Consider the following 23,460-nt stretch of genomic DNA (forward strand, 5'->3'; position numbering starts at 1 on the left):
GAGCCCATCTGGATATTCTGGGATTAATAGTCTGCTTGTTCATCGTTAACCTTAAGCTATTACAATCTGTCACAATTTTAAAATGTATTCCAGCTAAGTAAACATGAAATCGTTTAATTGAATACACTACTGCTAAACATTCTAATTCAAAGCTATGATAACGGGATTCGGCCTCTGTCGTACGTTGACTAAAGTAGAACACTGGGTGAAGTTTCCCGGTCGACTGCCTTTGTAACAGTACTGAGCCATAACCATAGCGTCGCAGTGTAATTCTGTTTCAGCTGACGGGGAATATATACTAAGTATGGGCGTTTCGGACAATTTTTTCTTTAGCGTATCGAACGAGCATTGTTCAGCTTCGCCGAAAACAAATTGAGTGTCTTTCTTCAGTAAATTGAGTAATGGTTTAGCAACTAACGAAAAATTGGATATGAATCGTCGGAAATAACTGGCTAATCCGATAAACTGTCGTAGCTGTTTTTGATTCTTTGGGACATGATAATTTGTAACAGAATCTATATTCCTGGGACTAGGACGTACGCCTGATTCATTTATCACGTATCCTAAGTACTCTATACTATCATACAAAAATGAACATTTATCTAACCGAAACTTCAAATCAAACCTGGCTGCAAGGTTAAACACTTTTTTTAAAATAACGAAATGATCTGGAATAGTTTCCGTCGCGATTAATATGTCGTCCATATACAGTACTAGCTGATCCCGTGCACTTCGTTGCCCGTTAAATGTACAAACTGTTCAATGAGTTATTTAATATTCGATGTATGATATTCTAGATTTATCTTAACTTTTCTGTTGCCCGGAATAAAAATTCTGACTATCAGGTAGGCAATCTACCTGCGGTAGATCGCGGACCCCGTGCTGTTTGTACATAAGTGTATAAATTAACTCTAAAGTATCAAAGTTATACCATGTTTGTCGTTTTTACTTAACTCCACCTACGGTGGATTAATAATATAATCAATTAATACAAAATCCTAACCTAACCTAACCTAACCGTACTAAAATCCGATGAATAAAATAAAACCAAATTTAATCCTTTTTAAATCAGACAATCTTCTTCCCAGAGGTCTAATCTATATACAAACATTAATTTATATATAGCCTTAAAACTTTGGTTCTTCAGTACCGGTGGGTAATAAAGAACCAGCCAAATGATAGACTTGACCTTGAACTTTAAATGTTGGCATGAAATTTCCATGTCTAATTTCTGTTGCACCAAACGATGTCATTTGAAAAGCCGAATTATAAACACGTATCATGTCAAAAAAATGTTTTGAATTATTGTGAGAAAAATTTAAGAGACTTTTTAATGGTTCAGGTGGATCAGCAATGTCTTTCAAAATAACTTTTCCTCCTGAACAACAAAAACCTGCAGGCTCTTTGGACCATTTCAATGCACGACAATAATTACATTTTAAATTCATATTTCCAATGATAACGTGAGAATTATTTTTATAATCTATTAATTTATCATAAGTAAATGCCGACATTTCACGGCGACGCCATGGAACTTGTGGTTCATCTAAATTTTCGTTGTTATTAATATTGTCTGCATTAATACTACCAACACTATTGGTAACAGATATATTATTTATATTATCATCATTATTATCGCTGTTAATATTGCAGTTATCTGGCGAGCCATTGTTATTTTGACTTAATCTAAGTAAACGTTGACGTTTTATTATATTCGATGAACGACCTAAATTAATTTTCCTTTTCATTGTGATAAATTTTAATAATTAAAAGAAACGAATAAAAATTTAAAAATTATAGAAATTAAATTAAATTAAAAGTAAGTTATTATTAGTAATTTACTTATTATTAGTACTGTTTACTATTTAAATGCAGGCATCTTGAATATTCGACAATTCATCGATAGTCGATGCACAAACATTAAGCAGCGTTCCGACTTTTACGAAGCTTCTCTTAAAATGTCGGTCGGTCCGTCATTCGTTCACTATAATGCGGTGAATTTCTATAGAATATGCGAGAAATTGTGTTTTTTTTGTATTAACATAGATTATATTATTTTATGCACTTAGGGCCAGTTGTACCGTCTACGGTTAAACTACGATTAAGCTTAATCAGCTGATAACAGATATTTAACCGTGCTAATTCGGCCGGTTAAACTCTGATTAACTTTAATCATAGACGGTACAACTGGCCCTTAAGTTATTATTGATTAGATAATACTATAGTATGCGAGAAATTGTGTTTTTTTTGTATTAACATAGATTATAATATTTTATATATTTAATCTATGGTATTGATTTAAGTTATAATTATAATTATAGTTTTCCATTAGCAACGAATAACGATATGAACTATCACGTCGCGCAACGGTGATATGGAAGGGGAAGTTTGGGCGGCCACGTCTAGCCGCCGTCCGTTGCCGTACCGCGAACCTCACCCACCCAGTCTACGTAACTGGTCATTATTTATGATAATTGATAACTCCTTTGTTTTTAAAGTTAGAGAATCGATCAAAAGCCTTAAACCTTCTCCGCAATGAGCTTTTCAATTTAAAAAAAAAACCATAACGATCGGTTCAGTAGTTTCCGAGAACATATCACTCAAAGGTTTTCATTTTCACATTTATATATTAGATTATCTCTTCTTTATCAATTAAATCGGCAAAAATCTGTTGTGTAAATCTCGAAAAAACTTTAGGGGCATTTGCTAATCCAAACGGCATTTTTAAATATTCAAACTGCCCTAACGGTGTCACGAAAGAGGTAAACGGGACAGACTTCTCATTCATCCTAACATGGTGGAACCCATTTTTTAAATCTATATGCGAAAAATATTTTTTATTTTTCAATTTATCGATTTGGTCGTCAATAAGAGATGCAGGAAAATTGTCTTTGACGGTGATTTTATTTAACTCACGATAGTCTACGCATAACCTAATATCACCGGTTTTCTTTCGTACAAGTACAATTGGACTGCTGTATGTACTTCTACTTGGTCTGATCACACCCTCTTCCAACAAATCACTTATTATAACTTTTAATTTTTCTCTATCACTATATGATATACGTCGTGCTCTGTAGGAAATAGGTTGATCATGTTTAAGTATTAATTTCATCTCTAAATTCGGGTCAGTACTATCCTGTACACATCGTTTACCCAAAACATACTCACTTTTGTATAACTCAACCAATTTACTTACATACGTAAATTCCATTTCCTGGTTGACATTCAATTTTTCTTTTACACTCTCAAACTCGTGCTCATAATCCACACACAAAATTTGGTATAAACCGTCTGTCATTTTTGTTTGATTAACGTCCTTGATTAAATTTAGCCTTACAACACCATTTTGGAAACACAAACTTACACCCGGTTTAGTAATAAAATCTCTACCTAATATAGCATTCATTACCATAGTGTTATCAGCAGGGTTCGGGACTTATAGCTCTAAAAAGCACTAAAATATGCGCTTATATATGACCCAATAAACTTAAAAATATGCACTAAAAAATTTAAAAAAAAATTAAAAATCATTAACGAAAAAGATTTATTTGATATAATATGTATTAATAAATAGGTATATATAATATATTAATTTTTTTATATTTAAAAAAATAAAAAAAATAAAAAAATTTGTAATTTAAATCTTAGTGCCTTTGTGATTGCATTGAACTTTTAGATGTTTTCGAACATTTTCGAACTGGAAGGCTCTTCTATTATCGGCTAGAATACACTTATATGCCGAAAATGAACGTTCCACGTCGACGGAAGTAATGGGAGCATACTTGAAAAATGACAGATCATTACATGTTAGATCTTCTGCTATTGAACGAAGATAACTTATCAGGTACAATATAAAAACGTAACTTAAATCTATTATCATTAATAACAATTTCGGTTTCAAAAATACCTAACAATTCTAACTTAGTGCCGTTTATACCAGAAAAATTACAATCATTTTCCAATGGTTTAATAACATCATAATTATAAGGTAACAACTCACGTTTTAGTAGACTAATCGGGCTTCCAGTATCAATGATCGCAGCGAACGTAATTCCACACGACGTGTCTTGGTCCACGGGAAAACTGCACTCGTATACAACTTCATACGGCCTCGGGTGATCCTGATATGGTTTCGGTCGTTCTTGATTCTCATTCATCACTCCGGAATCTCCTTCTGTTGTTGTACCACCTTTCAATACATCTTCACATTTCGTCGACGTCGTACGCGTCAGACTCGAGCACTTCGAACGTTGGTGTGTTGTTGACCCGCACTGATAACAAGCGCCTTTCTCAATACACGGTTTCGTACACTACGATGCCATGTGTGACTTTGAGCCACAATTAAAACAAATCTTAACAGGTCCGCCAGCATTTGAGCTCGGAGCAGTGGTCTGTCGAGTTCCTGTAGTACGTGTAAACGTGGGCGTCCTAGGGATTTGTTGTTTTTTCGGCGTTGACGTAAGTTGTCGTATGCGTAACGTGCGTGACGCGTCCAAACGTTCGAAACTAACAACGTCATTTAACAATTCGTCGATATCTGCGTGGTCGCGGCTTAACAAATGCACGCTTAACTCTTTTGAATACAGACCTTCGAGCACTTGCATTTTTGTCTCTTGAAAACTTAATTCGAGTAACGAACACAAATGAACCTTTTCGTGAAAATATTCGAGCACATTTTCACTTTTGCGTTGGACACGACGTACCATTTCTTTCCATCTGTCTCCGACTGAAACTTTTCCGACAAAAGTCCGTTTAAACTGCGTTTCAAAATCGATCCAACTAACGATTTTTCGTGACGAAAACCAATGTTTGGCAGGTCCTTCCAAATTTGTGCGCACCGACTGCAACTTGAAATTGTCAGGCCAACGATTTAAATTAGCTACACTGTTGCCGGTTGTAATAAAAAATAAAGAGGTAGAAAAGTATACCTATATTTTTTAATTACCTTTTCCTATCAGAGGAAGTATTATTGTTGGGGTCGTGAATTCTGTTACAAGCAACTACAAAATTACCTATGAAGAACACAACTATTCTTCTAAGGAACCCAGTTTATTATATATATGAATATAGAATACCTTATAAAACTCACCAATATATATATGATTGAATTTTAGAACCAAATTGCCAATACAGAGAGATTAGGTTTGTAAGTAATATAACCTTTTGCGAAGATGAATGTGTATTTGCTTCGCGCTGCACTGATGATGAAAGTTGACAGAGTTTCAGGGATAAAAGGGAGATAGAATCTGAGTATAATTATAAAGAAAGAAAGAGAACACACTTCTTTGAATTAAAACATAACTACGATGGTGACGATACGTGAAAATAATAACTGCAGCCTTCATGGGCGTCCTTTACACATTTACGCACTGCAAGTGTACGTATGTAAGACGCTAGAAGACTGTCTGACAATGAGCCAGTGGGATGGCGTTTTATGCTACCTTTTTTTTTTCGTCACTATCGTATTTTTATTTTTATTATACTAATTGTTATTGTGAAACAAAGTATGTTTACTGTGATTATAGATTATTTAGAATGTCAATAGTAATTTGATATGTACAATAATTATATCATGACATTTTGTACTTAAACTTTATACATTAGTAAATTATACATAAGTGAATAATAATTACAATAATATGTCATATTAATTGACTATAAAACAAATATTCATTGTGTATGATATATGGATATCATTACACGGTATTCAGCCAATCAAGTGCTTGAAATCCAGGATTTAGTCCGTCAAATACGGGTATAGACTTATGAAAATCCGGTGCGAACGTTATTTCGTCTGTCGACTCTGTCTGTTGCATGTTTAACAACTCCATTAACATACGGTTTTGAACCATCAACGTCTCCAACATTTGCTTCGTGTCTACCGTCGGTTCAACATTCTGAGGCACGGCTACTCCATTTGCACCAGTGTCATTCGACGACGTACTTCCGGTCACCGGTGTCGAAATCGATTCTTCATCCTTTCCTGACATATTCATACTTTCTACTTGTTGATCGTTTACTGAACGACTTGCTGATAACGTACGCGATCTCGTAACTACACCCTTGCTTCCATTCGTCATTAGTCAAACGACGCTTACTGTTTGACACAGACTCAAACTTACGGTTGACTGCGGTATCTTACGGAGGTGCGTAAATTAATGAAATTCATTAAAACGTACCCCACACCTGAACTGATGTGTGTGTCTACGGCGATCGTATACACACACACACAAAAAAAAAAAAAAAAGATCGATAACTGTTTAATTACAACGCTTTTATTTCACATACAAACATTACGAACAATCATTCATTCACGTACTAGGACGGCCGACGACTGATTCCGGGTCGTCTATTGTCGCCTATATTATTTACCACAAAAACAGGTTCTAGAATTTTCACGACCCGGCACGCCACCGCGCGACGGTTCGCGAACATTCGTAAAGCCGATATATAATAATGCTTTAATGTACGTAATACGTACGTTCCCAACAATACTAATATAAAGAAACATATATTTTTTATTTTCCTGAAAATTACAAGTGAGGCGGCCCGGCATCATATATTAGAGGGCCATAAACACAGCATATCAGGGGCGAGTTTAAGGGGGTGGCTAAGGGGGCAATAGCCCCCCCCCCCCCCATTGGGACTAAGCTAACTATTTTACAAAGCCAAGTATTATGATATATTGATATATTAATAATCATTATAAAATATCGTCAATCGTCATTGATGAATATGATTATTTATGGATATTTGAATATTTAGGCTTCAAGCTATTTTTGGATTGTTATACGTTCGACGACTGACGTCTGACATGACGTGTAATATTATTATGAAAATATATATGGCTCCACGTGGAGCCCAGTTTAATAATGTTAGTAATAACTAATAAATATATATATAATATATATCTATGTATATGTATTACTTATAAAGAATTGGTTATCTTCCTTTATTACGAGAATCGAGCAAATGGTACAAAAATAACCCGAATTTCAAACGACAGTCTGCAGAAGTGCAGAATTAATAATGTAATATATCTATTTTATGTATATTTTTTTTATAAATAAATAGCTAATTTTTGTTGTTAATTATATGTGTAAATCTATATTTTTTAAATGGTTTCAGATAAATATTGATACCAATGTAACTATTTAAAATTTGTCACTATTGTGAAAAAAAAGATGATTTATTTATGAGGGACTCAAAAACATAATCTGTAATTTTAAATTTTATATAGATTTAAAAAAACAACTAACTAAATTCTTGAACCTCTATTAGCCCCCCCCCCCCCTTGGTGAGTGATAAAACCCGCCCCTGCAGCATATGCAGATGTATCAGAGCCGTTAAGACCAGAGCAACTTCACACCACACTCAGCCACTTACACTTTTATACGATTACTATAATATGTCTATATGAATTATATTAGGTACTATCTAGGTACTAGAATAAACGAATATATCATTTTACTGCTAAACCGACTTCAAACTTATTTCAATCATCATCATTTGGAATCCCCGAAGGGTCGCACGTTTTCAAAAACAATATTTTTTTACACGCGCGTGGTCGTAGGATTTTTATACAGTAATATTCAATTGACTTTTAACGTATATACTATAAAATATTTAAACTTGGCTTTGAAAATGTGACTGTACCTATTATAAGAATACATTATGTATTTACTAAATACATTTTTTACAATTTTCAGATTATTATACTCAACTTTAGCTAATACCCTACTTCTAGGATGTGACCTCCTTTCAGTGGATGTGATATAATACAGTAATACCACCGTGATATTATATAAGCACCAAAGCAGAGTCAATATGTACTTTGTAGTGATTGGATCTAAGGAGTAAGGATTATAGTCCAATTTAATCAAAATTATAGCACGTGGAAGAAATATTTATTATTCTCTATATAGATATAGAGTGACTCGCAATTGTTATTTTCTTAATGCACGTTATTATATAGGTACCAATAATACATAATATTTAAAATTGAATGGCTCTATTCGTATAAGTTCTAAACTTTCTTTGGTGTTTTCTATTAAAGTTCAAGGTTAATTATTACTAAGTTTTAATAATATTTTTATATAACATAGAAAATATATACAAGGCAAATTATTTAGCTCAATAAGGAGTTAACATTTTCAAATGGTAATAGTTATTAATTGTATTCTAGTGATACATGTCAATTCTTTAATACTTATTTATAAGTTTGTCGGATACTAGTAAATAGCTATTTATGATATAATATAATAATAAAGTACCAAAATAGTTCTTGTAATTTGGTATTTGGATGATAATCGTATTATCTAGTTTGTTATTAAACGGAAGTGCCTATTACATAATACGTTAGATTATTATACCATATAATAGAGTATCATCGTTCAAATGTCGTCGTCATAATAGTATTATGATTATCTACTATAAATCCTCTATAAAATCCTCTTATGATATACTTACTTTATTAGCCGTTTAGAAATAAGTTTGACTCCATCCCATTCAACTCCGATACGATTTTCATTGCATAGTGGTTTTTATTGAAAAATCACGTACCCACATTATTTTCCAATAATTTTATACCTATTCGTAGTATAACTAGTATATGGTCTATAGACTATATTATCTAAGCCTACTCGATCTATTTTCATCCTATCTATCGTCAAGGAAGCCATTCCATGACGTGACCGGTGACAAGCCTTTTGAGCTCGAAACTGCTCGTTGTAAACTCGTATCTTACAAAAGCTCCATGGATTATTTATCTAAATATTATATATTATAAAATAGAAGCACCTTTTGTATTTACGCGCATATATCAAAAAGTAATCAACGGATTTTCATAAGGTTTTCCCTAATAAATCAGTGACGGGGGAGGATTTAATGTAAAATTTGACTTGGAAAAAATAATTACGTGGCTGAAATTATTAAATAATATCAATAATAAGTTAATGTTTGTCTGTAATGTATGCTCTTTATGCATTTCTAAACGATTGGACCGAATTTGATGACACTTTTTGTGTGTGTTTGAAGTTTGACCGCACGACCGGCTTGAAGGCGGTTCGAGATGTGCTGTGTCACAGGGCCCCACAAATGGAAACGTCCCGCGACCGGTTGAAAAAATAAGTTATCGGGTCCATTATAAGTCATGTATATTCATCTAATGATTGAGAGTCGTCGATATAGGCTTGAATTCCGACTCTCTCTCTGAGACCCTACAGTAACACCTAATACCCACTAAATAGGCCTTTCAAAAACATTTGTATCGTTGGAAGTCTTTGAGCCTGCGGCCTTCCTTCTGGCTGCACAGGCGTCCGACCCGGGCCGGTGGATCGCCCTCTGCAGCCCCGCCAACTCGCATGCCAGGCAGCGGTTCTCCCCAGCTATGCAATCCTTCATTGCGTGACCCTTTTCGCCACATCTCCAACACGCCCCCGTCCTGTCAGTTGCAGTGCATTTACTGGTGTTGTGACCGATGGCCTGGCACCTGAAGCACCTTTTCGCTGCTTACTCTCTCTGAGACCATAAAGTAACACCTAACACCAACTAAATAGGCCTTTCAAAAACATTTCACACATAGCCCCGATATCCACCAAGACGGCCCTGGGTTCCCGGGATGATTAAGAATCATAATTGGATCCAGTAGGTCCAACCACGGGGATGTTAAGTTAGGTTAGACAGGGATTTTGATATTTCCGATGGACATTTTCGTTTATAAATGATTGATTTTGGTAATAGGAGAAAAAAATGTTAGAAATTAATATTTTATTTATACATTGGTTGCCATTTGTTAATCGAGCAAATCAGGTAAAAGCATATTTCTAATTATAGTTTATCTTACTTATGGTTTATTAAAAGTATTTTTTGCATATAATGATGAAATATTTAATAATAATAAATTGTTTATGTATTTTTATTCGGATTCATATTATTTTTAAAGTCCAATATATCCATGGATACGCTTTATGTTTGAAACATAACTTGTTGTTAAGCATTGTAATTTATGAGATCGCTTTATATTTGTATCTAATTAGTTAACTGACTTTGACAAGTGTAATAATTTGTATTAGTTATTTGCCTATTAAGTATAAAGTATTATTATAATGATGGATGACACAATAATGGATTTTGAAAGAGAACTCATTCCTATTTGGGAAGAATCGTAAGTAGATCGTATTGTGTCCGACGTTTAAAACTTTAATTTCCATAAATTTATTATACACTGTTTATTATTTTATTCGTAAAATTTACATGTAGTGATATTGTGTTTGGTATAACCGTATAACAAGGATTTAACATTTTGAATAATATTTCAGACCAGAAGTATATTATGATCCTGTAATACTCGAGCACGAGTTAGATCAAGTGAAAAAAGAAAACGCTGAGCTTAAATATGAATGCTCTGAACTTAATGCAGAAAATAAACTATTAAGAACAGAAATAAATACAAAGGAGAAAGAGAAAATAGACTTACATAAAAAATATAAAGTAGGTATTCATTTAAATACTAATTCCGATAGTAGCTTTATATACCGATATTTACTGTTTACATATTTTCAAAGAACAACAAAGATTCTGTATTGATCTGTAGCCTGTAGGTACCTCTATAATATTTCTTACGTATAATTCAAATCGCAGTGTAGGTATAGCTAAGTTTGAACTATAATCAACGTAATATATAGAACTCACTGTTGAATTAAACGAAGTTGTTCATTCAAACGCGCACATAAACTAAATTGCTAGTATTCTTCTTCTGATTAAAAACATTTAAATAGAAGTTGTTAAACAATGTATAACATAAATAAAAATAAATCCTATAATAAAAAATAGTAAAATATTTTGATTAAAAAAATGTAGTGTTTAAAACACTTCTTAGCATAATATAAACATTTTGTTTTAATAATCACAATGCACACACAAATTGAATCAGAAAACGTGTACCTACCTATAGCTATTATTCAGTTAGTAGTTGATCACGTAGGTACACGCGGATGAATTATAATATATTAAATTTATTAGTTCATTTTTTTTAGGATTATTCAATCAAACTACCGAAGTATCAATCAAAAATAACGGAATTCAATAAGGAAATATCTATGCTAACCACGGATAAAAAAAATTTATTATTGGCCAATAGACTTTCGATGGAAAAACGTGTAGAAATAGAAAAAAAATATAAAGAAACTACGGAGCAAAATACAGCTTTAATAGTAATAAATAATAATATAACACAATTCGCAAACTATTATATTATTCAAGATATGAATATAAAATAAATCTTTATAGGTTGTAAACCAAAAGCTTGAAAAAATTATCGCGAAATGTAATCTAGAAAAAGCCCAAGAACATAAAGACAAACTTCGAACAAAGGCTGAAAATGAAATAAAAAAAGCTAAGACTGATAATCTTGAAGTATTTTTGATATTTCAAAATGTAAACAATTACTATATGCGTATAATTTCAGATACATATTAAAACATTGCAAGTACAAATAAGTCAATATGAGGGCGAATTACGTTCCAGAGATATTTTAGCAACAGGATTGAATAGAGAGCTTAAAATTCATAAGACTAAGTTTGAAAATGCATTGGTAAGTTAGAAAACTATGTATCTCAATTTGATATCACATCAAACGAATAAATTGTGTATTATGTTTGAAACAAATTAAGTATATTTCACAAACCAATTTTACAGCAAAAATTGAGTGATTCTGAAACACGTGTTAAAGCTCTGGAAAGAACAATTCAAGATATGAATAAGGAATGCAAAGATTCCAAACTTAAATATTCAAGTCTAGTTCATGAAAATAATAATTTAAAAGCAAAATTGGTGATTATTTTATTTAACATTTTAATTACTAAACATAATCATAAAATAATTAACTTGGTGAAATTTTCCTTTAGGATGAAGAAACTCAATTGAAATTAACAGTTGAAATATTGAGAGACAATGAAAGTGGGCTTAAAAAACAAATGAACATATTTAAACGAATAATATTCACAGAGCAATTGGAAAATAAGAAATTAATAGAAATTGCTGTAATAATAAAAAAAAAACATTTAAACATTTAATTTTACAACTTATCTATATTGCATATAATATATATATAATAATAATAATATGTATTTTAGCGAGAACTGGAGAAGCAAAAAACAAAGTTTATATATACAGGAGAAGATATAACAGTAATAAAGAAGAAATTAGAAGAATGTATGGAGCAGAATCTTATTTTGTCAAAAAAATTCAGTAACCTTGATTGCCCTTTCGTAAGATATTATCCAAACAAGTTATTAAAAAGTAGAATCTTTATTTTATTTATCCGTAAGAAATGACTAGGTATATCAAGGAAAATGTATTAACCGTCACATCCGTCATTTAATTAGGGACGATAAGAAAAATTTAAAAACTTAAAAAAACTATAGGATAGTTAAAGGATACTATAACATGCATCTTCTTTTTCTAATTCGTAATATATATTTTATATTATCATAATAGTATTATCAATCAATATTTATAAAATATTAAATAAATTTGAACGTCTTAAAAATCATTCAAATTCGTTAAATATGTAACTTCGTTCACATTCACGTTCTATTTGAAAAAAAAAACGAGTGACGTTCACGTATCGTTCATTAAAATATGAACGTGAACACGTGCACGAGCATTCATGAACGACGTTCTTTTCAAACACCTAGTTAAAAAAGCGAATATTGGAATTAGGTGGTTGTTCTTATAAGAGTACTCAACTTCATATGTATATAATTAGGGTTAGGATTTGAAGGCAAATGCCTTTTTTTTAATAAGAATAGAAAAATAATTTTTTTAAATAAAATGTGTTTCATTTAATTTCTAAGATAATGGGTGAAAATTTTTTTTGTTTTTTATTTTTTTACCTATATATGCCTTTTTATGTTTTTTTGCTCTTTTTTAATTTGTATGTGTTTAAATATCAATTGACCTGATAGTTTTCTATACATAATATATCAATAGAACAAATCGATAGGAGCTTTTGAAGACTACGCATTGTCGATGTTATATTTAAAGTTATTATAATTTAACTAAATGTTAATATTAGCATTTTATTTACAATATTATAAAATTTTCAAAATATTTTGACTCGTTTTCTACTGTTTACATACAAACATTTTAAGTTTTTAATTTTAAATGTCAATAAAATGTTATTTTTTGGGTCAAAAAACTTAATATATTGTCACAATTGATAAATTGATCTAATTTTTTCCAATTTCATTTAAAATTCAAATTTTGACTAAATACATAAAAATTACGAAAATTTGCAAATTATTTTGAGTTAGAAATTCGTAAAAAATTTTCTTTTTAAATCTAAGATTTAAAAATTAAATACAAGATTCTTCATGTCTACCTTTACCTAAAAAAAAATAACTACTGGAATAGTAAATTAAATTTTTATGAGCGTTTTTACAACATTTGATATTCAATCTTTTTGTCATGTAGCGATTTTATTATTTTGATGTAATTAAAAAACGAGTACCTGTAGATACTTGAAATTTACGCCATATGTTTATTTTATCAATTCCTATATAAACATTGATAGGTAAGGATTGAAAATTTAAAACAAGGTTGGGTTCTTATGTAACCAAAAAATCTAAAAAATATAAATCCCTGTTTTTTTTATAGATATTTTATTTTCAAATTTGGACGAAATTAGATATTCAAATGAAGAATAATGATTTTGGTTTTGTGTTTATTTTAAAAGTATTATTTTTGGGTACTTGAAACTGCTAAAGCATATTATTTTGTACAAACTATTTGTAACAAATAATGAATATGATATTAAACAAATACGCATAATTCAACTTAATTGGCTATAGCGTATTAATAGCAATATATATACAATATAAAATATCCTAGGCTGATAAACTGTCCACGCTGAGAACCGTTTTTCGTTTACAATGAGATTATATCATTGAATTCAAATTTAATACCGTCCATTACAGTGACCCGCTTTTTTATTAATTATATTGCCTTCAAATCCGAACCCCATACATAATAATATTATGTATTATATATTATATAGGTACTTAAAATGAAAGTTGATATTTATGTGTAGTAATACAAATTTTACTTTACAGTACCAGTCAAAACATGGTAAACTTGAAGACGAGGAGCCGGTAATAAAATGCGGTAAGTTCTATAACAAATCTATCATCTATATTATCAATAATAATAATAATTATATACAATTAGTAAATAGCTTGATTTCAAAAGTTAACTATTTTATCTTAAGAAAAAAGAAATGCGATCACTATAGATGGTTTCTTCCCTCACCCTATTCATGTTCAAACTTATTTTAGTACATAATATTCTTATTATTCCTTTGTGTATAGATTGTATATTCTCTAATAAAAATTTTAAAAAACTATTTCATAATTCATAATTTCATAATTAGGGTTTGAATTTTGTTGTATTTGCATGTTATTAATTATGTGACTATTATATTATCCATAAAGAGTACGAAAATAAATTTAATGACTTTAAAGAATTTGTATACATTTTATTTAATTAAATATATCTTTTAACTATGATTTTATGTGCGTACATTCTGATTTTATGACTTTTTAGTGTATATTTGATTATTGGTTGTTAATATACCTAACTTTTAATAGTAGCATTATATTTATATTAAAAACATCGTGAAATAATAATAAAACAATTATTTGGAGTACTTATAAATTAATAATAATCTTGTGGCCGTAGGTAAGTAGGCGTGAATAGTAGGGAATCAAATTAATATTTTTTATATTTTAAAAAGTACCTAAATTAAAAACAAACTTAGAATCATTTTCAATGCTAAAAATATACACAAACTTAAATTAATATTGAATTTGCGCGTAAGTTGTGTATATAACTGCATGTATATTGTATATATTGAGTATGTTTTTAGTTCAAGCCCTAGTTATGAATGATAGGAACTTTTACAATATATACCTACATACCTATACAATATACCTATTCTATGATTGTTGTCACGTTTTAAATGTTGAATTAATTATTAATTCTAGGTTCAATAAAAGAAAGACATTACGAAAATAAAATATTTGCTTTAGAACAAATTATCAAAACGTAAGTTTTATTCTTATATTATACATAATAAAATACAATTAAATATATGCTATTTGTTTTATTCAATAGAAAGCAAATAAAATTTGATAACCAAGTGAAAGAACAAAAAAAATATCGAGACGTAGTGGTTAAAAGCTTGTATGATACAAAAAAAGCAAAAGATAGTGAAAAAGCGGCAAAAGTATTGCTCGAAAAACAAAAATATGAAATAATATATAATAAACTGGATGTCTTGGATAAAGACTCAAAAATTCAAAAGCTAGAGGTAAATGTTTAAAACAAATTCCCATAAACTATTTATCGGTAGTTAAAAAATAATTTCTTGATTGTTTATTGTTTTTTAACTGTAACTGTTTGAGAATGATTATGTTAGATACATTAAATAATCGTGTGTTTTTTTTTAACAGATTCAAATGGATAGTTGTGATTATCAACGTAAATTAGCAAATAGACAATCAACTTTGCTATGTAGACAAGTACGAAATGATTATAAGAAAATATATTCCATGAGAAAAAGCACGTATTACCTTGTCATTTAAATATTTGTCTAATATAATAAAAATAAGTGGTGTAAATTATAGTTTATTTTTATTTTTCCAGATTCCATGAGAGTAAATGAAATCATTAAAAATGTGGAGAAAAACAAAGAAGAGTTAAAATATAAATCTGAACACTCAGAGAAATGCTCGGATGTTATGAAAAGGCAATTAGAATATAATAAAAAATGCCAAAAGGTTCAACAATTAGAAGCGAACAAAATGAAATCTACTGTTGAAGAGGTAAAACAATTTTCTCTAAATAACATAGAGTTACTAACTTACAAACATTCTCGTAGGTTAGGTACTTATTAATATATTTTAGTATTAGACAATGTTTTCTTATTGAAAAAACTATTTATTATTGAATAATGTAAATGATATTACTTTAATAATCAGCTAATTGGAGTTAATACTTAAATAATAATAAACATATAATACATTTAAGTTTCAGAAAAAAATCTTTAGAATGCAAGAAGAATTAAATAATAGTAAACGAAAAAACGAAGAATTGACAAATGCATTTAAGCAGTTTCAGACCGACAGTGAATTGAATTACAAAATTCAAGTTAAAAATATAAAAGATGCAAAAAGTGAAAACACAAAATTGTCAATTCAAAAAAATGAATTAACGTAATTAGTGTAATTTATATATATATATATTTTTTTATTAGGGTTAAGGCTTTGACTGCTAGGTAATTAGCCTGTGGTACTGTAGGGGAGGGTACTGTAGATTTGTTTACACTATAATAATTTATATTATACATGTTAAATATCGCTATAAAAAGGAACTAGGAATTTTTCATATTATATTTGAATAGATATTTAAACAAGTAAAAACTATAAGAATATCTGTAATGAATCAAAAATAACCTGATTATGAATGAAACATTATCTTGAGTCATTATCAATTGAGAATTGAGATGTTGTAGTTCAGTACTTTTAATGAATAATAGGTTAGTAAGAAAGTTATCTTCGGTGGTAATATTACAGATTTATAAACTCGGGTTATTTTACTATTTGATTTGTCTAAGTCTACCTTTTTTACTATATGGTTTTTGATTATTAATTTTGGTGATAATCAGTGTTAGGAATAGATAACTAAAATATAATGTAGATAGAGATAATAGATAAAAATTCCTAAAGTATCTAGATAAAGATAACAGATAAATGAATATAAAAGCATTGTTATGTTTTTTTTATACTTGACATAAATTATGCAGTGGCTTAGCCAGAAATCTCCTAAGGTGGGGGCAACCACTAGATTAAATACCATATATATATATATAATATTATAAAGCCTGGCCTGTATACTACACAAAAAAGGGGGTGACCGGGTTTATCAGCCATCCTATCCTAAATACGCCACTGGAATGGATGGGTACAACGATTAATCAATATTTTTCTACGCAATTAATCTTGTCACTTAAAAAATCAAAAACTGTGGCCTGTGTTGCACATTAATTGCATCATGAAATTGTATAATGTATATTATTTAACTAAGAAGGGTTTATATTATATTTAAACTGCAGCTACAAGTAAAAACTATATGAATTTGTATTTTTAGATTAAAGCTCAAACGTCTTTCGAATACCGAGGAAGGCTATATGGAATTAGAATCCAAATTAAAGGCCGTAATACGGGATTTGGCTTATCTTCAAAAGAAATATGATAAATTATATTTGGAAAAACAAAAAAATGTCAGTTTAAACAGAATGCCAAAGTAACTAAAAAAAAAAAAAAAAATATGCGATAGTTACATTACAAACTGTATTATTAAATGTGTGTTACAGATTGCAGTAGTTCCAAGACGTTTGTTAAAATGCATTAAAATGAATAGAGCACAACACACGAGTGTCGCGCCGTAAAAATAAGGCACGTCATTTCAAAAACTGTCGCGTGCACCTTGACTATTCCGTGCGTTAAAAATAGCGCGCGATAAGTATTTTCCGTTCATATGCACTAAAATAAATGAACGGCATCACATGGGCCGTAATAATCGCCGTTAATTTATTTTAGTGCATATGAACGGAAAATACTTATCGCGCGCTATTTTTATCGCACGGAATAGTCAAGGTGCACGCGACAGTTTTTGAAATGACGTGCCTTATTTTTACGGCGCGACACTCGTGTGTTGTGCTCTATTCATTTTAATGCATTTTAACAAAACGCGCCGTAAAAATACGGCGCGGTAAAAATGTCGTGCGGTAAAATATCGACCGTGTGTTGCCAAACTCACAAATTTGGGCCCGTGCAGAACACATTAAGCAGTCATATTGACTGTAGAATATCGTTGACTTCGTATTTTTTCATATAACTGTCAGGTACAAAAATTATTTTTTTTGTTTATTGGATGGCGTTAGGGAAAACTGATTAGGTATCTTGGCTAGTTTATTTGCTTACTTTATTATGAATAAATAACGAACAGTCAGCTTCAGGTTCATTACAATATAATAATTTATTACAATCAAATGTTATTAGGCATATAAGACAATATTATAATTTCCATTGTAAACCACTACAATATGTTGATACTATAATAGTATATGTTTTATGTCTATTGCATACACTAATATATATATACATATATAATATTGTTTCGCAGATTACACAATTAAATAATTTTAAAAATATGACTTTAATATTAATTGGTCTTAGTATATTATATTAAAAGAGTTATAAATTATAAACACAGCACACGTACACATGTTGTTGTATAAAGTATACAAACTATAGCACCGCACCTACAATATATTATTTATATGTTATGCTTGGATGCGTTTTCCACTCTCATCATAATACTAGTACATTGTATTTTATAAATTAAACTATTTTTTTTAAAGTATTATTTATATTTTTTTAACAGATTTTGGAATAACCTACAAACGTAATAGAAACGTTGAAGAAACTTATAAAATAAAGTTATATTTTGCGATTTATACGAAATATGCATGTTACAGAACTTGGATACAATACGAAACATACATGCAATTATAATTGTCAGTGCCTGCATAATATTATAATATCATTATGATTTTGAATTTTATTACATGGAGATAATATAACGTTTTTCGCTTACATTTCTACGAATTTTTAATATTTTTTTTTTGTTTACCTATTGCAGTATTGCTATTAACATGCTATTGTAATACATTTATAAATCGTTTTTGGTGATGCGATTATTATATTAATATATTAAACACAATCACGTGGAGTAACGCCACGGGAGTTTCAGGATTTCAATAAGTAAAATATAATAATCGTTAATTGAATAATGTGAATTATTATAAATAAAAATGAAATCAATCATCACAGCGGTAATGGTGACAATTTATTATAGTAAAATATTTTATTATTACATGGTTTATTGTACTCGTCAAAACTTTCACGGAACGACGAACGTACGACCGTCCTGAAATGTATGATTTTTCGTCGACGCAATTTTCGTCTTCTGCATACATATTATTATAACATTTTTATAATCGAAAAAGAAACGCGTGCCGTGCTATAATATTATTATAATAATTTATTATCACTCGTCGCGGTGTGCAGCTTACAACACTATTGAAATATCAAATTACAATATAACATACAAAAACAATCATTATAATTACGAACTACCCATTCGTAAGTTACATTTATGGCTATTATTTTTAAATTGACTCTTCAGAATATTGGTCATCTAGCCACTGCGATTGGTGATTCTATGAACATAATATTATTACATCCAAATACTAGAAACCCTTATAACCCTTCAGTTTTTTCACATCATCTTTCTATCCAAAAAAAATAATCCATACAGGATTATTAGCTATTTTACATCCATCAACGAAATCCATTATTAATAGTTTGGTTGAATCAAATATTTCAATATCACTACACAAGTTTATATTAACCAAGTATGACGAGAGTTTTGTAAGACGTCAATTGTACACGTTGGTGTGGTTTGTATCGGGTCTTTCACAAACTTTTGATCGCAACTAGACGGAGTACTAACTAACAACAATTAACAACTACAATATTACAGTATACATATATTACATAATATTATATACATTAAAAAAACCCTAACAAACTTCAATCATTATTTAATAACATATTAAAATGCAATATATTTTTTCAGAAAGGAAATAAAACCGTCATGATGAATTAATCGATCCTATCTACCTACCAAAACATGAAACATGATTTTGAATTCTGATTATGATAAATACTCCAGATTCAATACTACATCTATTTTATAATTTTGTAAAAACATTTAAGGAGTCTTATCTCTTGCAGTATAATATGACGTATTTTACTAACTCAAACATTAAAAAAAAAACCATTTCCTCAACGATTTTCAGTAAAATAGATTGATTCCTATTTGAAAATATAAATGTATATAGCCACGATGCACATGGTGAAAAGTAAAATAAATAGTATAACAAATCTAATTGATTGAAAATATGGTTCTCAGGTGTGATTAAAAATTACAAAAATTAGTATTTGAATAATTTAATTACTTAAACACTGGGGAGCATGCTATTGGTGTTTGGTTGAATCAAGTCCGGAACTATAGTTATAATACGATATAGTTATACGTCATATTATAATACAATATAAATCACATTATAAATTTATAAATATAATCATTTTTGTAATATTTTGTTCACACTCTAACGAGTCTAACGGAATCCTAAAATGGTAACCAATCATTTCATAAAATCGACAAAAATATTTTATATATATACCTATGTGCCTCGTAATATAGGTAATAAAATAGTAGTAGTATAGTACCTAACTAAAATTGTGTTTCTACAACTATTGAATCGAACTAAGGGACATGGTGTATTATTTTTGCTGCCTCATAAGAATATCACAAACACATATCTGTAAAAATGTATAAGAAAAATCAACAAGTGGCTCCATTTACAGCACAAATTCTATAACTCAATGCAGTACAAAAAGACTGATGTCTGATACTAACGTTGTCGATGAATAGTTATGTACCTATATAGTATACTATATATTACATTACATATTATAACATGTAAGCTACTCATGGTGTAACTGAGTAGCTATTTAATTACCTCTTCTAATATATTATGAAAAGTATTGTAGTACCTATAGTATCTGTAGGAGTATTCGGACGTTGTCGATCAACGTCTCTGTAAAAACCGTCGTCGACTTGAGCTTAAGTATATTATAAATAAAGATCTGTTTGGCTACCGAAGACAAAGCAATATGTACAATAATAAAATGCAATATTTATTGAATAATAATAATAATAATAAAATATCAGTACATCAGTATTATTATATACCTACATTTGGTGCTTTGAATGCAGGGTTTCGAAATAGGTCACTCAAATCCACGCCAATTGCACGCTAAATATTGGCGTTGAAAAAAATTCGAATAAAAATGTTTTTGTCGTTTGTGGGTGGCTGGGGAAATTGCAATAAAGGGGAAAAGCCCACGGTTCTTGGGGCTTTGGGTTTACGGTTTCGAAATAGGTCACGCAAATTCACGCCAATTGCACGCTAAATATTGAGACATGAAAAAGTCCTTAATGTTAAAAATTCGGATGAGGAGGGGCTGTAGAAACGTACGTGCTTTTGAAAACTTTTACTTTTGACCCCCCCCCCCCCCAAAAAAAAAAAAAAAAGTACCAACTAGATTCACTTTTCTATCAGAAAAGATACTGTTGAAGAAAATCCAAGCACTTTTACTGTCCTAAAAGGTGATGACAGACATTTCTATCAGAAGGAGTGCTTTGATCTCAACATATAGTACTTTGACATTTATCAAATTGAAACAAGGTGGTACTTTAGAGAAATCATTTTTCGATTTTTTCCAATAATTATTTGAATTTGTTTAATATTTCAGATTTGTTAGTTAAAGTAGTATTTGAAACAAAACTGTTCAGACAGTTTATTGGAGGTTCTTATTTAAATTTAAATTATTCTGTCTTACATTATCCTTTATATTGTCAATAAAATCTTTTTTAATAAAGAAAGTCAAACTAAAATGATCCGTAATATCTGTTTTAGTAACAAAATAATTTGTTTTAGATATATTAATATTTCTTATAAAAATATGATCAATACAAGACATTTTAGTATCAGTAACCGTAGTGTAAGATTCAATACATGAAATAAAATTATAAGATGCCAGAATATTTAGAGACATTACTTGATTTTTCAAGGATATTAATATTCATATCACCACAGATAATTATTTTATCATTATTATTAATGCCTAGTAAGAAATTATTACTAACTAAACTTGGTGATCTATAAATTCCTATTATTTTATAATTATGTAAATTGTATTTAAAATTGATTTCAATATAATTGCTATCAGTTATAATATTAGTACTAATGTCCATGATAAATATATTATTTCTAATAAAAATAGTATCATTATCAGATTTTTTTAAAAAACCCAAGGAATGATATGTTTTATATCCATTAATATTAAAGTTTAAATCCACACTTAACCAGGTCTCCGTTAAAATAATAAAATCAAAAATTGAATTGAATTTAGATAAACCAAAAATTCATTAAAGTTCAAGTTAATACTACGAATATTAAAATGAAAAATTGATAAGTCATTAGTATTGAAAACAATATCAGTTAAATTATCAATTACCTTACTAGCGACATTGTTACTAGAATTAATTTCATTAAGTATTTCAGGTTGGAAAAACATAGATAATATATATAAAAAATATAATATAATTACTTATAACAAGTTGTATTGAAATTCGATATGAGGGGGGGGGGCGGGCTGGAGAAACGTACGTTTCAAAGGCCCCGTGAAAAACAAAAGAAAAATTAAGGAAAACCAGAATTTTTACACAAAATCTGTTTTCGAAAAAAATTAACTTTGGTTTTTGGTACAGCTCTTAAACAAATAACTGTAGGTACATGCAATTTTGACTGAATGTTTGTATTTGCATTTTCTACACACGATAAAATTTTCAAAATATTTTGACTTATTTTGAGCTGTTTACAGACATTTTCAATTTTTTTTTCTATAAATGTCAATAAAATTTTATTTGTTGGTTAAAAAACCTATAAATTAAATAGAAGGCTCCTACTATATTGTTACAATGATATATGAAAAATAATAAAAATCCTTAGGCACAGTTTTTATTTATAAGCATCTAAAGTTCAAATATTGACAAAATACGGAAAAATCACAAAAATGAACAAACTATTTTTAGTTGAGAATTCATAAATTTTTTCTTTTTAAATCTAAGATTTGAAAATGTAATACAAGATTATCTATAAGTTTGTCTATCTTTATCAAAAAAAAAAAATGTCTACAAGAAACTTAAATTAAATTTTTATGAGCGTCTGAAATTTATATTTTTACAACATTTGATATTCACTTGATTTCTCATGTAACAATTTTCTTATTTAATGTAATTAAAAAACGAATGACTATAGATAATTGAAAATTTCACTGAATGTTTATATTAGCATTTTCTATACATGACAATATTTTGAAAATAATTTGACTCTTTTTGAGCTGTTTACGGACATTTATCAGTTATCAATTTTTTTAGTTTTTTTTTTCTATAAATATCAATAAAATGTTATTTGTTGAGTAAAAAAGCGTGAAAATTTAATATAAGGCTCCTGATATATCTTTCTAATATCATTTGAAAAATATTAAAAATACATATGCACAATTTTTTTTTATAAGCTTTTAAAGTTCAAATTTTGACAAAATTGATCAAATTTAAAACTTAATAATTATTTTGGAGTTAAATATTTATAAAATGTTCAACATTTATAGCTAAAGATTGAAAATTTAAAACAAGATT

The 23,460-nt window shown here is 29.3% G+C and overlaps 1 protein-coding gene across 1 annotated transcript; it reads left to right on the forward strand.

Annotated features, from left to right (window-relative positions):
• The first annotated feature begins 10,013 nt into the window (after nucleotides 1-10,013).
• Nucleotides 10,014-17,371, forward strand: LOC132939943 (uveal autoantigen with coiled-coil domains and ankyrin repeats protein-like). Its single transcript, XM_061007383.1, has 15 exons — nucleotides 10,014-10,168; nucleotides 10,323-10,494; nucleotides 11,040-11,216; nucleotides 11,293-11,418; nucleotides 11,471-11,596; nucleotides 11,701-11,835; nucleotides 11,910-12,044; nucleotides 12,138-12,272; nucleotides 14,118-14,169; nucleotides 15,048-15,108; nucleotides 15,178-15,373; nucleotides 15,516-15,624; nucleotides 15,709-15,887; nucleotides 16,093-16,277; nucleotides 17,212-17,371. Exons 1-15 carry the CDS (start codon nucleotides 10,110-10,112, stop codon nucleotides 17,369-17,371), a joined length of 2,007 nt encoding a protein of 668 aa, XP_060863366.1. The 5' UTR covers nucleotides 10,014-10,109.
• The last annotated feature ends 6,089 nt before the right edge of the window (nucleotides 17,372-23,460 follow it).

Source organism: Metopolophium dirhodum, chromosome 2 (assembly GCF_019925205.1).
Source record: "Metopolophium dirhodum isolate CAU chromosome 2, ASM1992520v1, whole genome shotgun sequence".
Lineage (NCBI taxonomy): Eukaryota > Metazoa > Arthropoda > Insecta > Hemiptera > Aphididae > Metopolophium > Metopolophium dirhodum.

Excerpts from the sequence above, each read along its gene's own strand:
- LOC132939943 (XM_061007383.1), top strand. The coding sequence starts at position 10,110 with ATGATGGATGACACAATAATGGATTTTGAAAGAGAACTCATTCCTATT. Across the intron at positions 10,169-10,322 it reads ATTCCTATTTGGGAAGAATC|ACCAGAAGTATATTATGATC; the intron begins GTAAGTAGATCG and ends ATAATATTTCAG. Across the intron at positions 15,625-15,708 it reads AATATATTCCATGAGAAAAA|ATTCCATGAGAGTAAATGAA; the intron begins GCACGTATTACC and ends TTATTTTTCCAG.